Below are 20454 nucleotides of genomic sequence, written 5' to 3' on the forward strand. Positions count from 1 at the left end.
AATAGACTATATAGCTGGCAAATAGAAATGGCACACCTAACTTTTAAGATCGTAATAGGATTACGATAAAAGTATGAACTTCTGTCAAGTAATGTGTATTGGCCTTCTATTTATGAATAAACATCTGCATAGAAGTGAGGTAAATAGGGGCTAAGCGAAGCGGCATTGATAATAGGGCCAGATCAAGTAGAAAAGAAAACAAGAGAAAAGTAATAAATCTCATACTTTTATGGTAATCCTGTTGCGGCTTAAAATGTTAGGTTCACTACATCTACTTGCCAAAACTACACTATTTTCTTCAAAAATTTACCACATAGTCTGCGTCAACATTTTTATTAGAAATGTTTTAACAAAACTATATAGCCAGATTTGATTCTAGTTATAATAGGTCTTGTTGTTTCAAAACATAACGTACCGCGCTTCTGTAAATAATTTTGATTTTGTTTTTCATTGAGTAGTGCAAAAGCAAATGAAAATTTAGAAAAATATATTTATTTACTTCAATATCATTTAAATATGGAATAACAATAGAACCAATTACAGATCAACTAAAAAGATATTAATTTTCAACAGAACTACAAACAACAGCTATATTTACTGTGTTTCCTATACAGGTAATGTTCAGTTGGGTATAAACAAATATATAGATTACAGGCAGTTCCCTAAAGATGTCAAACGAATTTTGATGGAAGTTGTATTAAGAACACATATTTTAAATGGATGAATGTTTTTCAATTTGTATACGAGGTGTCAGTAGATAGAAGCATTGAAACGAACGAGACGACAGTCTAGGGACCAAAAATAAAAAAATCTGTGCAGAAGAAAGTAACCCCTAAATCCTTAAAAAACTTAACCCTGCCTAACTCGTTGTTAATCACATAATTGTACAGAACCTCTGTAGATTTATTTAAGAAAGACAATTTATTACGTGGTATTTACTAAAATTAACAGGTGTACTGCACCGAACGAACATTTGAAGATCATTTTGCAAAATCAAACAATCTTCAAACGGAAGCAATCCTTCTAAAAAGTTTTGGGTTTTCAGCATATAACAAAACATTCGAATCGATCTTTTTGACAATGTCGTTTATAAACATGACAATTAGACGAGGCCCCAATACAGAGCCCTGAGGTACTCCTGACGGCACATACATCTTTGGATTTAGATCTACAGTATTTAACACATTCCCAATGGAATTTCTGTTACCACTCTTAAAAATAGGAGTGATAGTGGATAGTTTCCACACATCAGAGAACGTGGACGTTGTCAAAATTAAACTGAACAAAATCGTAAGAGGAGTGAAGGATACATGTGCACAATCTATCAATAAAAAAGCCGGAATACTGTGTCTAACCGGAAATAAAGGTGGACTTGATTTTTTTGAGCGCAATTAGAACATCAGATTCACTAGTGGCTGTTAAATTAACCGTTACATTGGAGTGTTCGTAAAAAAAAACTCTCAAATTATTAATAATGTGATTGATGTGTTGCTGCAGAATTGTTCTGAGAGCACAGATTTTTGACGCTTTAAAACACCACGTTGGTTACTCAACTCACAGAGATGTTCAAATATTATAGTGACTATTTTTGGTTCCTGCGTCAATTTGTCATCGCAAAAGTAACTTATAATCTGTTTGACTTTTACAGAGTATTGAAAGTCGGCTTATCAATACCAACACATAGAATGTGATAATTACCACCACATTTTTTCCTACATACAACGTAATCCTCAGTGCCTTTAATAGCCTTGTTGCACTTTCTACATTTGACAGCCACAAAAAAGAGCAAAAACCCAACAGCGATAAGAAGCTATCAGGGGAAGCAAAAACATAGAAAATCAATCCGATTTCAGCTAAACTACCAAAATCGGCCAAAAAAACTATGCTAATGTATGTAAGTACTTATCTTAGATAAGATATAGAAGCCACAAAATCTCGAAGAATCTAAAAAAAAACCTCAAAAGAATGATAAAATTCAAGACGTTACCAAAAAGTTGATGAACATGTTTCCTTTGTTAAGATCAACAACTGCGGACGTATAAATACTTTAAAACCTTTAAATCCCCAGTTATTTTTTGTTTTAAAAACATAATATTCAATAAGAGCCAATACAAACCAATTAAGGTTTTACTGGAATAAATATGAGGTGTTTATAGATCCGATTTTTCTAAGTGGAGATTAAGATTAACAAATAAAAGTTGAGGTCTTCCTCCAAGTTTCTTAAAATTAGTTTTTACTAAAAGTGGAATTACAAATTCAGCACTTTTTAAAACATAGCTTTACTTTTTCTGTCTGAAGACGACTATAGTGGTTCTCAAAATGTGTACCAGTTTTGACAAAAAAAAATATTTTTAAAAAACGTGGAGGCAAACTCGACTTTTACTCGATAAAGGGGGTTTTACCGGATTTATTTTTTGATTTTGGTAACATCGTTCAAAAAATATTAAAAAAATCGTATTTGTTTTCGAAAATATCCAGTGATATTATTGTTCCACAGATGCGTGTAATTATTAATAATAGCATCATTGAACCACTTCATATTAATTACTGTGGTTCTATTCTCTATAAACAAATAAAATAAAAGCAAAACTATAAAACAGACATGCGAATTATTCTGAACTGTAATAATACAAATAAATACTGTTATGATAAAAAATTTATAAAAAGCGCAGTATTTGTTGAAAAAAAAAAAAAAATGCAAAAACATGTCAAGTTTTTTATTTTACTCTCCATCCTTTGAACAATCAGTAGAGAGAAATTACTCAAAGTCTGTTCTACGTATGGTTTTATTTTAATTTCCGAAACATTTTTCGAGAGCTCACTGCTCTCATCTTCAGTCGAAAATTTCTTTGAAAAGCAATTTTTTCGGAAAAAGTAAATTAAAAAATATATGGTTTTGATTATGGTTATAGGCTATATAGTAAGTTCGCGAAATTATTAGGACTGAAAAATATTCAATATAATTTAAACATACTGACATTTATCTCCATAATGTAGCTTGGCTTTGAATGCGGTAACACATTGAATTGCGGGGTTCCAATTCCTGGAGCCACTTTAACACCACACTTTTTTTCATGAAGACCTCCTACGCGTTGAAGTTGCTTCCCAGTATTCGAAACTTGACATTTTCTCCACTTAAAACCGCTTTATCACATTATAGAAGACTAGTAGCACTTTTCTTACTTAAACCCCGTTGAAACATATTTAAAACGATTAAAAATTTCTTCACATACTTGTAACTTACAACCTCGAGGCACCCAACACCACAAGTTAAATCTGCCAGTGCAACTGCCGGCACATAACCTTAAAATTCGAAGCGACCAATCACATAATAGTGGATATGGAGGGGCAAACATGGAAGAACAAACAGGTAGGCTCATCGCGCATTCTACTCCCCACTCCAAGCTTCGTCATGACGTCATTATCACGTGCTCAATTTATAAATTACATAACTAATAAAAACTAAAATAAGGATAGGTACCTATTATTTACGGCGGTTGTGAACGTTTTTCCATGAAGATCTTACCTTTACTCAAAGCTTCGAAACACTCCATAAAAGAGATTTTGGTGCTTAAAACGTGCTTAAAACCGTCTTATTCAAAGGCTTTGTATTACTAGGCGAAACGCAGTGCTCATTTGTTTGTGACCCATATATCAGCTGTTTTTTATTAGGATGTGGTGACTGCTGGCGAGAAGCCCGGGGACGTTTAACAGATACTAGGAAGCTAGGCGGATATCAGCAAACTTGTTACTTTTAAAAACATGGAAAGCAGAAAGACACTGAAGTCGCTAAAGTTGAATTTGATTCCCTAGTAAAATAAGACTGTTTTAGGCAATCGAAATGTCAATTGTGGGGTATTTCAAAGCTTCTGGGACATGGAAAAGATCTTCATGGAAAAATGTTCACAACTGTAAACAATGTTCTTATTTTTTAGTATTTTACAACATGAGGTTGTGATAATACTACAATAACGGCATACCTGTTTGTTGTTTAATGCTTGCCCTTCCATGTTCACTATTCTGTGATTGGGTTCGAATTTTAAGGTTAAGTACCGGAAATTGCAGTGGAGGTTCTAAACTGTGCGGTTAGGTGCATCAAAGTTGCACGTGGTTGAAAAAATTTTTAATCGCTCCCGCTTTAAACTGTGCTCCAACGAGGTTTGGGTAAGAAACGTGTCAGAATCCTTCTATATTGTGATACAGGGGTTTTAGGTGGCCAAAATGTCAAGTTTGGTATACCGTGAAGCAATCGAAACAGATCGGAGGTCTTCATGGAAAAACCTGCACAACTGTATACGATGCCCTTATTTTACAACATCTCTTTTTCTTATGACAAACCACGTAAGACGACACAATTCCTCTATGGAAAAATTTACTTGCGACAGCGTCAAAATTGAAGCGTATTATTGCAAAGACTGTGATTTTAGAACGGAACTAACAGTTTTATTTAAACAACACATTGATAAATATCATGGTCCTAAGAGAGAATCTAGAGACGATGTATCAAGTGAGGACTTCGTCATATAAAACCATGTTTGCGAAAAATGCGATTTTGAAACAAGTTTTTCGTTAAAGTGGCTTCAGCATATTTTAGGACGTACCGGAAAGAAAGAAAGTATTCAAAGTGTGACTTGTCCGAAACCGAATGCCATATACAGTTCCAATTTCAAGCAAACTGACGAAATATGTTGGTATTACTGTGCTGAATGTACCTACAAAGCTAAATTCAAACACAATTTAATACGTCATATAGGAAATCGGCATTTGAACAAGCGGTATGCATGCGACAAGTGTCCATTCCAAAGTAGATTTGCAGCAGCTTTAAAAAGCCACGTAAATCGAATCCACTCAGATAAACAAAATGTTGAATGGCACAAGTGCGAAAAATGTTTATTCAAGACCAAAACAAAAGGTAGTTTAACTAGGCATATCAAGACTTTACATTTGAACGACGAAGATATTAAATGGTATAAGTGTACTGAGTGTTCTTTCAAAGCTAAATATGAAACGTCTTTAAAGCTACACGTAACTGCAAAACATCTAGATGATGAAAAGGTTAAGTGGTACGAGTGTAAGGAGTGTTCATACAAAAGTAAAACAAAATCAAATTTAAAAAGGCATGTAGAAATCCATTTGGAGATCAAATTGTATCAGTGCGAATGTTGTCCCTATAAGACGAAACGTAATGGTGATTTAAAGCGCCATATAAATAACCGTCATTTGGATGGAATTGACGCAAAATGGTATAAGTGCGAACACTGTTCTTATGAAAGTAAAAATGGACCATCCTTTTATAAACACAGAAAAAAACACGTGTCGGATTTGGTTGAGGTTTAATTAGGTGTGGTAGCATGACCTCAAATGTATATAAGTAGAGTTTTTGTTTAGCTAATTGATTTTTAGCATTTGTGTCAGTACTCTATAATGTTTTATATTTTGTGACCATGTTTTCATTAAGACTATGAATTTTAAAAATTGTATTAACGTCTTATTTGTTTATATTATACAAATTAAATAAATGTAACGAGCATACTTGCGCATTGTCTCTCTGTTGAGCTTCTACGCCAATTGTTCTGTCATTGGTTAATTAATTTTTTTTTTATATTATGTTAATTTCAACATGAATGTCAATAGACAACAGTTTAACTTTAAAAAAGCCAACTATCCGTTACTATTCAAACTACTTTCTTCTATAGACTGGTCTCCTCTAGATAATTTGAAAGATATCAGTGATGCATGCTCTTTTTTTAGAGTATCTCGAATTATATCTTCGCTGTTGCTATTTCAAAATTTATAATCAACTGTTACACTAATCGCAGACATCCTCCTAGGTAATAAATATTTTAAAGTTAAAGTCATATAATTTTATAGGTAAGTATCACTTGATTATAAAAATTTTTTAATTCCCAGATATGTGGAAAAAAGCTAACGAACGAACAACCCGAACTCTGAGATAACCTCAATTAAATATGATGCGATGGTTTCAAATTATAAAAAAACAGTCATGTTAATCATATGTATGTATGTATGTATGTATGTATTACAGTTACGTACATTTTAATAAACAATATATTGTTGGTAACTACACAAATAATTCTATAAAAATAACACGATAAGTAAGCCGATGATTTTCTACACCTACAATTAATTATTATTAACCAATGGAACTGGTAATGGGACAAAGTGATTAGTTTCCTCTGATTTTAGGTTGCTTCTGTAGTTCCCTATTATGGAATTTCAATGTATAAAATATACTTAATCGCACAAATAATGACAAAAGGTAATCATGGGGGAGATTACTGCATGGATGCTTGTATGTTATTAAGATCAGCTGATTTTTAAGTTGTCTACCAACGTGAAGCAAGAGTGTATTATGTTCTAATGAAGTAATGAAAGCATTTTCTAATTATTCAGTGTAATATGCAAATACTTTAATTAAATCAATCGACATCATTAATCATCATTTTGTCGAAAAATACAAATGCAATATATTTTTAGTTTTTATAATTTTTTAAGAGAAAATTAATGAATTCGTTCGGTATTTAATTGATATAAATTGACAACGCAGAGTTAAAACTCCATCAGTGCGTCCCTGGGTCGATGCACTCTTTTTCAGTTTATTTTCTACGCTATAGCCCTAAAATTTTCTACACAACTAACGCAAATCAACTAGCAAAGCAAAATTCTGCTAGACAAAACGTTGTTTTCAAAAGGTAAAAAGGGTAAGATAAAGTTAATATCGGATCCGATAATACTGTTACGAAATAAACCCATACGCCTCCCCGGCAGTGGCGGCTCCTCGGGGTGGGCAGGGTGGGCAATGCCCACCCTATTTGATTGTTTATGATACGAAGTAAAATATTGATTTTTTTTCTTTTTTAAAATATTTTATATGTATACACAAATAATTATCGTCGTAAACATCATTTAAGCCAACGGATTTTCTTCATTACATCGGGCAGTTTCCGCAACTGAGAAATTGCAGTAGTAAAAAAGTGCGTCAGATCTCGGCGTTATACGGTTCATGTGAGGATGGGCTAGTCCACCCTGGTCCACCCTCTTGATTATAAGCAACGACATACGTTCGGTTTTCTATGTACGTAATTGAGAGTAAAGAATTCGAAACGCGCGTCTTTGCATATCCGTGTTTTCTCGCTTCAAGCGGGGCAGGACGCCCTGGCCTTAACGTATATCTCAAACGCTGCAGAATCGGATCTCTCGATATTCGCTTCAAGGATTCAATAAATTAATTTCGATTTTATTACTTCTTCTGTATTGTAAAAGTATAGAGGTAATTATTTTTATTACTCTATTGAAATATGGGTAAGGTAGTAAGGAAAATAATGTTATGCGAAAATTCTTGAATACTATTGTTATAGAAATGAGCAACACCATAATAATTAATAAATACTTTTTCATATCAAATGAAAATTTGTAATAACCATGTTCTTGTATTATGACACCGTGTAAACTTTATAATGAATTATAAATTTAAAAATCCGAATAACCAATGATGAGAATAAGTAATACATTTATTATTGCAGTACGTATCTGACATGTGTATTTTTTTATTATTACATATGCATATTTGTTTCATAAATATAACTGTAGCAGAGTCAACAAAAGTTAAATATATGCTTAATTTATTATTTAATTCAGACTGTCCGCACAGGTTTGTTACGCGTTCTCTCTAGCATGGGTGGGCAAATCCACCCTGAAAATCGGAAGCACTCGGCATGGTTCGTCCTCGCCGGAGACACGACTCAATTGCAGTGATGGTATACCTAGGGAAATTTCCCTAAATCTAGGCAATTTCATGCTTGTTCAAGGAAAAAGGGATTTTTTATTAAAAACCAGAGTAATCTAGGGAACTTCGAAAGGTTAATGATATTTGTTCAAATGTTAAGTCAATAGTTTCGTTATAAGTGCAACTTTGGATAAATATTTAAGTTTATAGATCTATGATTGTTTCAATTGTGTCGCCCTCTGGGAGCGTTTAAATTTGAATTAAACAAATTGGTACCTCAATTGGCGGTACCGTTTCTATCGACGCAAATTATTTTAAAATTACTTAATTAAAAATGGGTCTTTTCTCCAATTAAACGCGTCAACTCGAGATTATAAATAGAGCCCGAGGCAACTTTTGCGTCATTCTGAATAATAATTTTATTATCACTGCTATTGTTATTGTTGTCTGCAGTTAACCTTTTTTTCTTTTGTTATATGTAGTACTACTTATTTATATTCATTTTTAATTTTTTATGTTTTTTTGTATTAAATATACATAAACTAGTATGTTCTTTTTTTACTAAACTGAACTCAGACAACACACCATATATTTGATATAAATGTTTTGTGCTAACTGCTCTAAATATTTAAATACAGCGCCATCTGCCAAATATGACACCATTTAGGGAAATCTAGGGAAATTTTGACTCAGAATCTAGGGAAATATATTTTTTTTATATACCATCACTGCTCAATTGAATTCAGTCAGATCAGAAACTGCAATGTGGGTAGTGCATTTTTGTCTAATTATAAAATGTAGCTTATTCAAATTACCAAATAGTTAGGCGGGCACCTAAGTAGGTACTTTCTAGCAATTTTTTTTAATGGCAAATCCTACTGTAAGCTGCGCAAATAATATTAGAGAGGTGGTAAAGAAGGCATTAAAGATATTGAGTTTTTGTTTTTAATAAATAAATTCAGTAGTATGGAACTTGATATTTATGAATTATTTGTTTATAAATTAAGATCATGTCCCAAAATGAAACAATTGGTCATCACAAACTCTCGTGGCAGTAATAAAGGCCTTAATCAAAGTTCGGACAATAAATATTAGGTACCTATTGGTTGGTTGATCGGTAGTGAAACAACAAACAAAACTGTTGGAATTATCTGTTATTTAACATAAAATTAAATTACGAACACTTTAGAATTCCACAAGAAGAGCGATATAAAATATATCGCTACTGCTTTACAAAAACATGACCAATCTGAATAAACGAAAATTACTTGGAAAACGAAGTGAAACTATAGAAAATTCTCTTAAATTCGGCGTTTATTCGATATGATAATTTTCTTGACTACACAAAAACATACATTTCGGGGGCAAGATGAATCGCAAATTTCTCTTAAAGTAAATTCGATGATAAATTTAAAAAGTTTTTTGGAGGAGTCTTTGGTAATTAGTGGTCTTCAGAACGATTATTTTGGAATTATTTTTATTTTATTTGTTATTGTTAACTTTGTTAGTATTTTGAGAATTTATGTTTTGTTTGATTTGGCATTTTTAATTTTGCTTTTACAATAATTTTCCAAATTGCTGCTTTTTCTAATTGTAGCTTATCTCAAAGGTTTAAAATTTAATGTTTTCTCGTCATGTTATTTCAAAATCTTTACATGTTGGGATCATTATTTGAGTTTATAGTTCTATAAACTCCTAACAAATCTATTTATGTGCTGAACCTTTTTTTTTGCTCCTCTTTCCTCTTCTAGCAAGAGTCTTCGACGTTCTCGTTGGTTATATGTAATATACATAAAATATTTGTTATATTATATTGATTGACATGCAGCACCAAAACAAAAACACGTTCTCACAAAAATGATTAATTATATATATGTATATATTTTTTTTTCATACATGTCATAACCTACCTATAATGCTTTGCCCACCCATCTAAAATCACCACCAGCCGCCACTGCTCCCCGGTACGACGCTTATGGGTTCCCGAGCTTTCTTTTACGGCGATAATGACGCGTCGTGGATGACGTCACCCAGGCAGCGCTCAAATAAAGACAAGCCGCGAGCGGATTACCGGTTACCGGAAGTTTCGATTGCGGCGTCCAGAAAACGCTCGAAGCGGCGTTCGCTAAAGAAAGGCCTTGAAGCGGGAGTTGCGATGGATTCCAGAAAGATCTCGGTTGGAAACATCGAGAAGGGAATATGAGTTTAAATGGAGGTCACCTTCGGGAAGTAGATTCATTCAGAAGGGTCGAGTCTACCGAGTGAATAAATTCATTCAAGTTGCACCAAGAAGTTAATTTGTACATAATCGCTGTAATAGGTAGTCGTGCAATTCGAATTATTAAGAAATAAATTGTTGAGTTTTCCCCGCCAATTTCAATCACCCGTCCAAAGTAACAATACGAACAAAATGTCTCAACTCCTTCGAGGTGTTCGGATTTTTTGTGTTGACAAAATTCATTGTGAAAAATTATTATTTGCTAATGGTATGACAATCTTCATCGAAATAAAATCTATTCACTAGGTATATGTCGGGCACAAGGACCACGATAAGAGTATTATATTTGATAAACTAACAAAACTTAAATATAAAAATCTCCCAACCCGTCACACTACACTACGGTCGAGAAGGAATCTTCGGCGATTGTCCATATTTAATCACTTCATCGTCGAAATATCGGTCACTCCTAACTTTGAAAACCCAGATATGGCCGAAACTGCCGTCGTTAACTCCGTCACTCGGAGCAAATGGTTTAGTACAAAATTTTTGCAAATCTCTACAGCCACAACTGTAAATAATAATGTCCCGGTTTACAACGTGATGTCGTGATAATTCGACAATTGCGTCATAATCAAACCTGAAGTGGGGAAAAGAATGCACCATAAGCCTACCTGTTTGTTGTTCCATGTTTGCCTCTCTATGCCCACTATTCTATAATTGGTCGCTTCGAATTTTAAGGTTACGTACCGAAAAAAGCACCAAAGGTTTTAATTTGTTTAGTGCCTCAAAGTTGTTCGTGGCTGAAGAAATCTTTAATCGTTCCCGGTTTTAACTGTGCTCCAGCGAGGTTTGGGTAAGAAACGTGTCAAAATCATTGTACCTATATTGTGAAAAACGGTTTTAGGTGGTCAAAATGGCTAGTTTGAAATACTGTGAAGCAATCGCAACAGATGGGAGATCTTATTCATGGGAAAACCTGCACAACTGTATACGATGCCCCTATTTTACAACATCACTTTTTCTCATGACGAACCACGTAAGGCGACACCATTCCTCTGTGAAAAAATTTGCTTGCGACAACGCCAAAATTGAACTGTATTACTGCCAAGACTGCCGTTTTAAAACGAAACTAACAGTTTTATTCAAGCAACACCTTGATAGATATCATGACCTTAAAATGTCTGTAGACGATTTATCAAGTGAGAATTTCTGCATACAAAACTACGTTTGCGAAAAATGCGAATTTGAAACAAATTTCTCGTTAAAGTGGCTTCAGCATACTTCAACATGTACCGGAAACAAAGAAAATCTTTAAAGTGTGAGTTTTCTGAAACAAAATGCCACGTACTATTCTAATTTCAATCAAGTTGACGAAATAACTTGGTACTACTGCATGGAATGTTCCTACAAAACTAAATTCAGACATAACTTAAACCGTCATATCAAAAATCACGACAAAGACATTAAATGGTACCAATGCAATGAGTGTCCTTTCAAAACAAAGTATCAAACAAATTTAAAACTACATGTAACTGCAAAACATCTAGATGATGAAAGGATTAAGTGGTACGAGTGTAAAGAGTGTTCATACAAAAGTAAAACAAAACCAAATTTAAAAAGGCATGTAGAAGTCCATTTGGAGATCAAATTGTATCAGTGCGAATGTTGTCCCTATAAGACGAAACGTAATGGTTATTTAAAGCGCCATATAAATAACCGTCATTTGGATGGAATTGACGCAAAATGGTGTAAGTGCGAACACTGCTCTTATGAAAGTAAAAATGGACCATCTTTTTATAAACACAGAAAAAAACACGTGTCGGATTTAGTTAAGGTTTAATTAGGTGTAGCAGGAACTCAAATGTATATAAGTATAGTTTTTGTTTAGGTAGTAGCTTTTAGCATTTGTGTCAGTACTCTATAATGTTTTATATTTTGTGACTATGTTTTCATTAAGACTATGAATTTTAAAAAATGTATTAATGTCTTATTTGTTTATATTATACAAATTAAATAAATGTAACGAGCATACTTGCGCAGTGTTTCTCTATTAGGCTTCTACGCCTATTGTTCTGTCATTGGTTATTTAATTTTTTTTTTTATATTATGTTAATTTCAACATGAATGTCAATAGACAACCGTTTAACTTTAAAAAAGCCAAATATCCGTTACTATTCAAACTACTTTCTTCTACAGACTGGTCTCCTCTAGATAATTTGAAAGATATCAGTGATGCATGCTGTCTTTTTAGAGTATCTCGAATTATATATTCGCTGTCGCTATTTCAAAATTTATGGTCAACTCTAACACTAGTCGCAGACATCCTCCTAGGTAATAAATATTTTAGAGTTAAAATCATATAATTTTACAGGTATAACTTGATTATAAAAAATTTTTAATTCCCAGATATATGTGGAAAAAAGCTGACGAACGAACAACGCGAACTCTGAAATAACCTCAATTAAATATGATGCGATAGTTTCAAATTATAAAAAAACAGTCATGTTAATCATATGTATGTATGTATGTATGTATGTATGTATGTATGTATGTATGTATGTATGTATGTATGTATGTATGTATTTATGTATGTATTACAGTTACGTACATTTTAACAAACAATATATTGTTGGTAACTACACAAATAATTCTGTAAAAATAACACTGATAAGTAAACCGATGATTTTCTACACCTATAATTAATTATTATTAACCAATGGAACTGGTAATGGGACAAAATGAATAATTTCCTCTGTTTTTTAGGTTGCTTCTGTAGTTCCCTATTATGGAATTTCAATGTATAAAATATACTTAATCGCACAAATAATGACAAAAGGTAATGAGATTACTACATGGATGCTTGTATGTTATTAAGATCAGCTGATTTTTAAGTTGTCTACCAACGTGAAACAAGAGTGTATATGTTCAAATGAAGTAATGAAAGCATTTTCTAATTATTCAGTGTAATATGCAAATACTTCAATTAACCCAATCGACATCATTAATCATCATTTTGTCAAAAAATACAAATGCAACATATTTTTGGTTTTTATAATTTTTTAAGAGAAAATTAATGAATTCGTTCGGTATTTAATTTATATAAATTGGCAACGCAGAGTTAAAACTCCATCAGTGCGTCCCTGGGTCGACGCATTCTTTTTCAGTTTATTTTCTACGCTATAGCCATAAAATTTTCTGCACAACTAACGCAAATCAACTAGCAAAGCAAAATTCTGCTAGACAAAACGTTGTTTTCAAAAGGTAAAAAGGGTAAGATAAAGTTAATACAGGATCCGATAATATTGTTACGAAATAAACCCATACGCCGCCCCGGTACGACGAGCTTTCTTTTACGGTGATAATGACGCATCGTGGATGACGTCACCCAGGCAGCGCTCGCATAAAGACAAGCCGCGAGCGGATTACCGGTTACCGGAAGTTTCGATTGCGGCGTCCAGAAAACGCTCGAAGCGGCGTTCGCTAAAGAAAGGTCTGGAAGCGGGAGTTGCGATGGATTGCAGAAAGATCTCGGTTGGAAACATCGAGAAGGGAATATGAGTTTAAATGGAGGCCATCTTCGGGAAGTAGATTCATTCAGAAGGGTCGATTCTACCGAGTGAACAAATTCATTCAAGTTGTACCACGAAGTTAATTTGTACATAATCGCTGTAATAAGTAGTAGTGTAATTCGAGTTATTAAGAAATAAATTGCTGAGTTTTTCCACGCCAATTTCAATCACCCGTCCAAAGTAACAATATGAACAAAATGGCTCAACTCCTTCGAGGTGTTCGGATTTTTTGTGTTGACAAAATTCATTGTGAAAAATTATTATTTGCTAATGGTATGAAAATCTTCATCGAAATAAAATCTATTCACTAGGTATATGTCGGACACAAGGACCACGATAAGAGTATTATAATTGATAAACTAACAAAAGTTAAATATAAAAATCTCCCAACCCGTCACACTACACTACGGTCGAGAAGGAATCTTCAGCGATTGTCTGAAGAATTCAGAAAATGCGTCCATATTTAATCACTTCATCGTCGAAAGCAAGTATCGGTCACTCCTAACTTTGAAAACCCAGATATGACCGAAACTGCCGTCGTTAACTCCGTCACTCGGAGCAAATGGTTTAGTACGAAATTTTTGCAAATCTCTACAGCCACAACTGTAAACAATAATGTCCCGGTTTACAAAGTGATGTCGTGATAATTCGACAATTACGTCATAATCAAAACTGAAGTGGGGAAAAGAATGCACCATAAGCCTACCTCTTTGTTGTTCCATGTTTGCCTCTCTATGCCCACTATTCTATAATTGGTCGCTTCGAATTTTAAGGTTACGTACCGAAAAAAGCACCAAAGGTTTTAATTTGTTTAGTGCCTCAAAGTTGTTCGTGGCTGAAGAAATCTTTAATCGTTCCCGGTTTTAACTGTGCTCCAGCGAGGTTTGGGTAAGAAACGTGTCAAAATCATTGTATATTGTGAAAAACGGTTTTAGGTGGTCAAAATGGCTAGTTTGAAATACTGTGAAGCAATCGCAACAGATGGGAGATCTTATTCATGGGAAAACCTGCACAACTGTATACGATGCCCCTATTTTACAACATCACTTTTTCTCATGACGAACCACGTAAGGCGACACCATTCCTCTGTGAAAAAATTTGCTTGCGACAACGCCAAAATTGAAGTGTATTACTGCCAAGACTGCCGTTTTAAAACGAAACTAACAGTTTTATTCAAGCAACACCTTGATAGATATCATGGCCTTAAAATGTCTATAGACGATTTATCAAGTGAGAATTTCTGCATACAAAACTACGTTTGCGAAAAATGCGAATTTGAAACAAATTTTTCGTTAAAGTGGCTTCAGCATACTTCAACATGTACCGGAAACAAAGAAAATCTTTAAAGTGTGAGTTTTCTGAAACAAAATGGCACGTACAGTTCTAATTTCAATCAAGTTGACGAAATAGCTTTGTACTACTGCACGGAATGTTCCTACAAAACTAAATTCAGACATAACTTAAACCGTCATATCAAAAATCACGACGAAGACATTAAATGGTACCAATGCAATGAGTGTCCTTTCAAAACAAAGTATCAAACAAATTTAAAGCTACATGTAGCTGCAAAACTCTAGATGATGAAAGGATTAAGTGGTACGAGTGTAAGGAGTGTTCATACAAAAGTAAAACAAAACCAAATTTAAAAAGGCATTTAGAAGTCCATTTGGAGATCAAATTGTATCAGTGCGAATGTTGTCCCTATAAGACGAAACGTAATGATGATTTAAAGCGCCATATAAATAACCGTCATTTGGATGGAATTGACACAAAATGGTATAAGTGCGAACACTGTTCTAATGAATGTAAAACTGGACCATCTTTTTATAAACACAGAAAAAAACACATGTCGGATTTAGTTAAGGTTTAATTAGGTGTGGTAGCAGGAACTCAAATGTATATAAGTATAGTTTTGTTTAGCTAGTAGCTTTTTAGGATTTGTGTCAGTACTCTATAATGTTTTATATTTTGTGACCATGTTTCATTAAAACTATGAATTTTAAAAAATGTATTAATGTTTTATTTCTTTATATTATACAAATTAAATAAATGTAACGAGCATACTTGCGCAGTGTTTCTCTATTGGGCTTCTACGCCTATTGTTCTGTCATTGGTTACTTAATTCTTTTTTATATTATGTTAATTTCAACATGAATGTCAATAGACAACAGTTTAACTTCAAAAAAGCCAAATATCCGTTACTATTCAAACTACTTTCTTCTATAGACTGGTCTCCTCTAGATAATTTGAAAGATATCAGTGATGCATGCTCTTTTTTTAGAGTATCTCGAATTATATCTTCGCTGTTGCTATTTCAAAATTTATGGTCAACTCTAACACTAGTCGCAGACATCCTCCTAGGTAATAAATATTTTAGAGTTAAAATCATATAATTTTATACGTATAACTTCATTATAAAAAATTTTTAATTCCCAGATATGTGGAAAACAGCTGACGAACGAACAACGCGAACTCTGAAATAACCTCAATTAAATATGATGCGATAGTTTCAAATTATAAAAAAACAGTCATGTTAATCATATGTATGTATGTATGTATGTATGTATGTATGTATGTATGTATGTATGTATGTATGTATGTACGTACATTTTAACAAACAATATATTGTTGGTAACTACACAAATAATTCTATAAAAATAACACTGATAAGTAAACCGATGATTTTCTACACCTATAATTAATTATTATTATTAACCAATGGAACTGGTAATGGGACAAAATGATTAATTTCCTCTGTTTTTTAGGTTGCTTCTGTAGTTCCCTATTATGGAATTTCAATGTATAAAATATACCTACTTAATCGCACAAATAATGACAAAAGGTAATTATGGCGGAGATTACTACATGGATGCTTGCATGTTATTAAGACCAGCTGATTTTTAAGTTGTCTACCAACGTGAAACAAGAGTGTATTATGTTCAAATGAAGTAATGAAAGCATTTTTTAATTATTCAGTGTAATATGCAAATACTTTAATTAACCCAATCGACATCATTAATCATCATTTTGTCAAAAAATACAAATGCAACATATTTTTGGTTTTTATAATTTTTTAAGAGAAAATTAATGAATTCGTTCGGTATTTAATTTATATAAATTGGCAACGCAGAGTGAAAACTCCATCAGTGCGTCCCTGGGTCGACGCACTCTTTTTCAGTTTATTTTCTACGCTATAGCCATAAAATTTTCTGCACAACTAACGCAAATCAACTAGCAAAGCAAAATTCTGCTAGACAAAACGTTGTTTTCAAAAGGTAAAAAGGGTAAGATAAAGTTAGTATCGGATGCGATAATATTGTTACGAAATAAACCCAGACGCCGCCCCGGTTCAACGCTTATGGGTTCCCGAGCTTTCTTTTACGGCGATAATGACGCATCGTGGATGACGTCACCCGGGCAGCCCTCAAATAAAGACAAGCCGCGAGCGGATTACCGGTTACCGGAAGTCTCGATGCGGCGTCCAAAAAACGCTCGAAGCGGCGTTCGCTAAAGAAAAGCCTGGAAGCGGGAGTTGCGATGGATTCCAGAAAGATCTCGGTTTGAAACATCGAGAAGGGAATATGAGTTTAAATGGAGGCCATCTTCGGGAAGTAGATTCATTCAGAAGAGTCTAGTCTACCGAGTGAACAAATTCATTCAAGTTGTACCAAGAAGTTAATTTGTACATAATCGCTGTAATAAGTAGTAGTGTAATTCGAGTTATTAAGAAATAAATTGCTGAGTTTTCCCACGCCAATTTCAATCACCCGTCCAAAGTAACAATATGAACAAAATGGCTCAACTCCTTCGAGGTGTTCGGATTTTTTGTGTTGAGAAAATTCATTGTGAAAAATTATTATTTGCTAATGGTATGAAAATCTTCATCGAAATAAAATCTATTCACTAGGTATATGTCGGGCACAAGGACCACGATAAGAGTATTATATTTGATAAACTAACAAAAGTTAAATTTAAAAATCTCACAACCAGTCACACTACACTACGTTCGGGAAGGAATATTCGGCGATTGTCTAGAGAATTCAGAAAATGCGTCCATATTTCATCACTTCATCGTCGAAAGTAAGTATCGGTCACTCCTAACTTTGAAAGCCTAGATATGGCCGAAACTACCGTCGTTAACTCCGTCACTCGGAGCAAATGGTTTAGTACGAAATTTTTGCAAATCTCTACAGCCACAACTGTAAACAATAATGTCTCGATTTACAACGTGATGCCGTGATAATTCGACAATTACGTCATAATCAAACCTGAAGTGGGGAAAAGAATGCACCATAAGCCTACCTGTTTGTTGTTCCATGTTTGCCCCTCCATGCCCACTATTCTATAATTGGTCGCTTCGAATTTTAAGGTTACGTACCGAAAAAAGCACCAAAGATTTTAATTTGTTTGGTGCGTCAAAGTTGTTCGTGGCTGAAGAAATATTTCATCGTTCCCGGTTTTAACTGTGCTCCAACGAGGTTTGGGTAAGAAACGTGCCAAAATCATTTTATATTGTGATAAAACGGTTTTAGGTGGTCAAAATGGCAAGTTTGGAATACTGTGAAGCAGCCGCAACAGATGGGAGATCTTATTCATGGGAAAACCTGCACAACTGTATACGATGCCCCTATTTTACAACATCTCTTTTTCTCATAACGAACCACGTAAGACGACACCATTCCTCTGTGGAAAAATTAACTTGCGACAACGCCAAAATTGAAGCGTATTACTGCAAAGACTGCGATTTTAAAACGGAACTAACAGTTTTATTCAAACAACACCTTGATAAATATCATGGCCTTAAAATGTCTACACACGATTTATCAAGTGAGGACTTCTGCATACAAAACTACGTTTGCGAAAAATGCGAATTTGAAACAAATTTCTCGTTAAAGTGGCTTCAGCATACTTCAACATGCACCGGAAACAAAGAAAATCTTCAAAGTGTGAGTTTTCTGAAACAAAATGCTACATACAGTTCTAATTTCAATCAAATTGGCGAAATACCTTGGTACTACTGCACGGAATGTTCCTACAAAACTAAATTCAAATATAACTTAAACCGTCATACCAAAAATCACGATTTGAAGAAACGGTGTACAGGCAACAATTCTCTAGTTTTAAAAAACCACTTGGATGAACAAATTGTTGGATGGCACAAGTGTGAAAAATGTCCATTTAAAACTGCAACAAAAAGTAATTTAATCAGGCATACAAATACCTTACACTTGAACGACGAAGACATTAAATGGTACCAATGCAATGAGTGTCCTTTCAAAACAAAGTATCAAACAAATTTAAAGATCCATGTAACTGCAAAACATGTAGAGGACGAAAAAAATAAGTGGTACGAATGCGAAAATTGTCCATACAGAAGTAAACGAGAGTTGAATTTGAAACGTCATATAAATGTGCGACATTTAGATGAAGAAAGTGTTAGATGGTATGAATGTGCGGAGTGTTCATACAAAAGTAAAACGAAATTTCAGTTAACGAATCATATAAACAACCACCATTTGGATGACTCTGAAGCTAAATGGTACAACTGCGAACACTGTTCTTACAAAACTAAAATTAGACAGTCTTTGTACAAACACAGAAAAAAACATATGTCGAATTTAGTTGATGTTTAATTGGGTGTGCTGCTATTATGTTGAATGTAAATATATAAGTGTATTTTTTGTTTAACTAGTAGTTTTTTTTAACATGAAGATTATGAATTTAAAATAATGAATATGGTATTTTTTTACATTACATACAGTGAATAAATACAATGCTTTAAAAAAATAAAAATACATGTCGTCTGAAGTCTCAATAGTTAAAACATCACTCGCCTTACTATAGGCTATACCTCAATCCTTCGCAGATAAACATTCACATGAATAATGGTGACGAGCAAAAAACTCCCAATCTGGGAGCGAACCTGTACTCCGCTTCCGCCACGTGCTCCGGTACTTTCATTTCGATTAAAATTCAGATTTTCTGAATTTCTTGAATTTAAAACAATAACTGAGTGAACACTAGAATCACAATGAATGAAACAAGTTTAATTACGCCACACTCTTTCGAAAATTTTAAATAACAAGAATATACATGATGTTAAATCGTGCATTAATTCAAGTTATTGATTAAACTAAAATGAGTTCATTAAGATTACATCGTAGACCGAATCCCCACATTACATGAAACAAAACATATTTGAAATAAATACAGTACGTATATATTAAATACGGCCAGAACAACGTAGTCTCAGAAATGCGTCGCTCTGGAGTGCCTTCTTCAAGAATAAATCTTCAGATTCAGGTTGTAAGAAAATATAAAAATAACACATAAATGTAATACAAAATAAACATAAACATACCCCTCCAGTTATGACCTTCATTGTTCTTTTTCCGAAAATGGATTAATTTTTAAAATTAACTCAATGATGCTGATGAACTATGTATGAGTAGGTGAATTCCTTTCTTTTCATTTTTGTTTAAACAGCTGCTTTGGTTTGGTAAATTAGTTAATTAGATTACGCTCAGGAAGTAAAAATACTATATGCGTAATATTTTGCACATTTCAGATCGGATGTATCCAGTAAAATTTTGAGATGACGTCTTTAAGTTATAGGGAGATGAATAGATAAATTCTGATTAAAGATTTCCTATGCTTTTGCAATGTCTGACTTAAATTATAAAATAATGTTACCTTTACCATTTTGATCCAAAAAACTTGATATCCAAAATCAAGGTGAATTCATAAACTACAGGTATAGAAGTATGTATGACTTAATATGCTAATAGTATTATTTAATAACGGAAGACAAAACTTGAAATTAAATGAACAAAAGGAACAAATAATAGACAATTACATAATGGATTTAAGCTAGCGCTGATTTATACACATTACGTGCCATCAGTTTTCTCAGTTGG

General features: G+C 33.5%; 2 protein-coding genes across 2 annotated transcripts; both read left to right on the forward strand.

Annotated features, from left to right (window-relative positions):
• The first annotated feature begins 4221 nt into the window (after nt 1–4221).
• LOC135123833 (zinc finger protein 142-like) lies at nt 4222–9950 on the forward strand. The gene is made up of 3 exons (XM_064048709.1): nt 4222–4507; nt 4595–5331; nt 9696–9950. The coding sequence occupies exons 1-3, from the start codon at nt 4222–4224 to the stop codon at nt 9948–9950; spliced, it is 1278 nt and encodes a 425-aa protein (XP_063904779.1).
• Nucleotides 9951–18078: 8128 nt separating this feature from the next.
• Nucleotides 18079–19170, forward strand: LOC135123834 (zinc finger protein 711-like). The gene has a single exon (XM_064048710.1). The coding sequence runs from the start codon at nt 18079–18081 to the stop codon at nt 19168–19170; it is 1092 nt and encodes a 363-aa protein (XP_063904780.1).
• Nucleotides 19171–20454: the final 1284 nt, after the last annotated feature.

The sequence above is a fragment of the Zophobas morio genome, unplaced genomic scaffold (genome assembly GCF_036711695.1).
Source record: "Zophobas morio isolate AGI-343-1 ecotype UQ-CSIRO unplaced genomic scaffold, CSIRO_AGI_Zmor_V1 ptg000006l, whole genome shotgun sequence".
NCBI classification, from domain to species: Eukaryota; Metazoa; Arthropoda; class Insecta; order Coleoptera; family Tenebrionidae; genus Zophobas; species Zophobas morio.

Coding starts and splice junctions, on each gene's coding strand:
- LOC135123833 (XM_064048709.1), top strand. CDS start 4,222: ATGTCAAGTTTGGTATACCGTGAAGCAATCGAAACAGATCGGAGGTCT. Junction 4,508..4,594: donor ATCTAGAGACGATGTATCAA/GTGAGGACTTCG, acceptor AGCATATTTTAG/GACGTACCGGAAAGAAAGAA. Junction 5,332..9,695: donor ACGTGTCGGATTTGGTTGAG/GTTTAATTAGGT, acceptor AATCACCACCAG/CCGCCACTGCTCCCCGGTAC.
- LOC135123834 (XM_064048710.1), top strand. CDS start 18,079: ATGGCAAGTTTGGAATACTGTGAAGCAGCCGCAACAGATGGGAGATCT.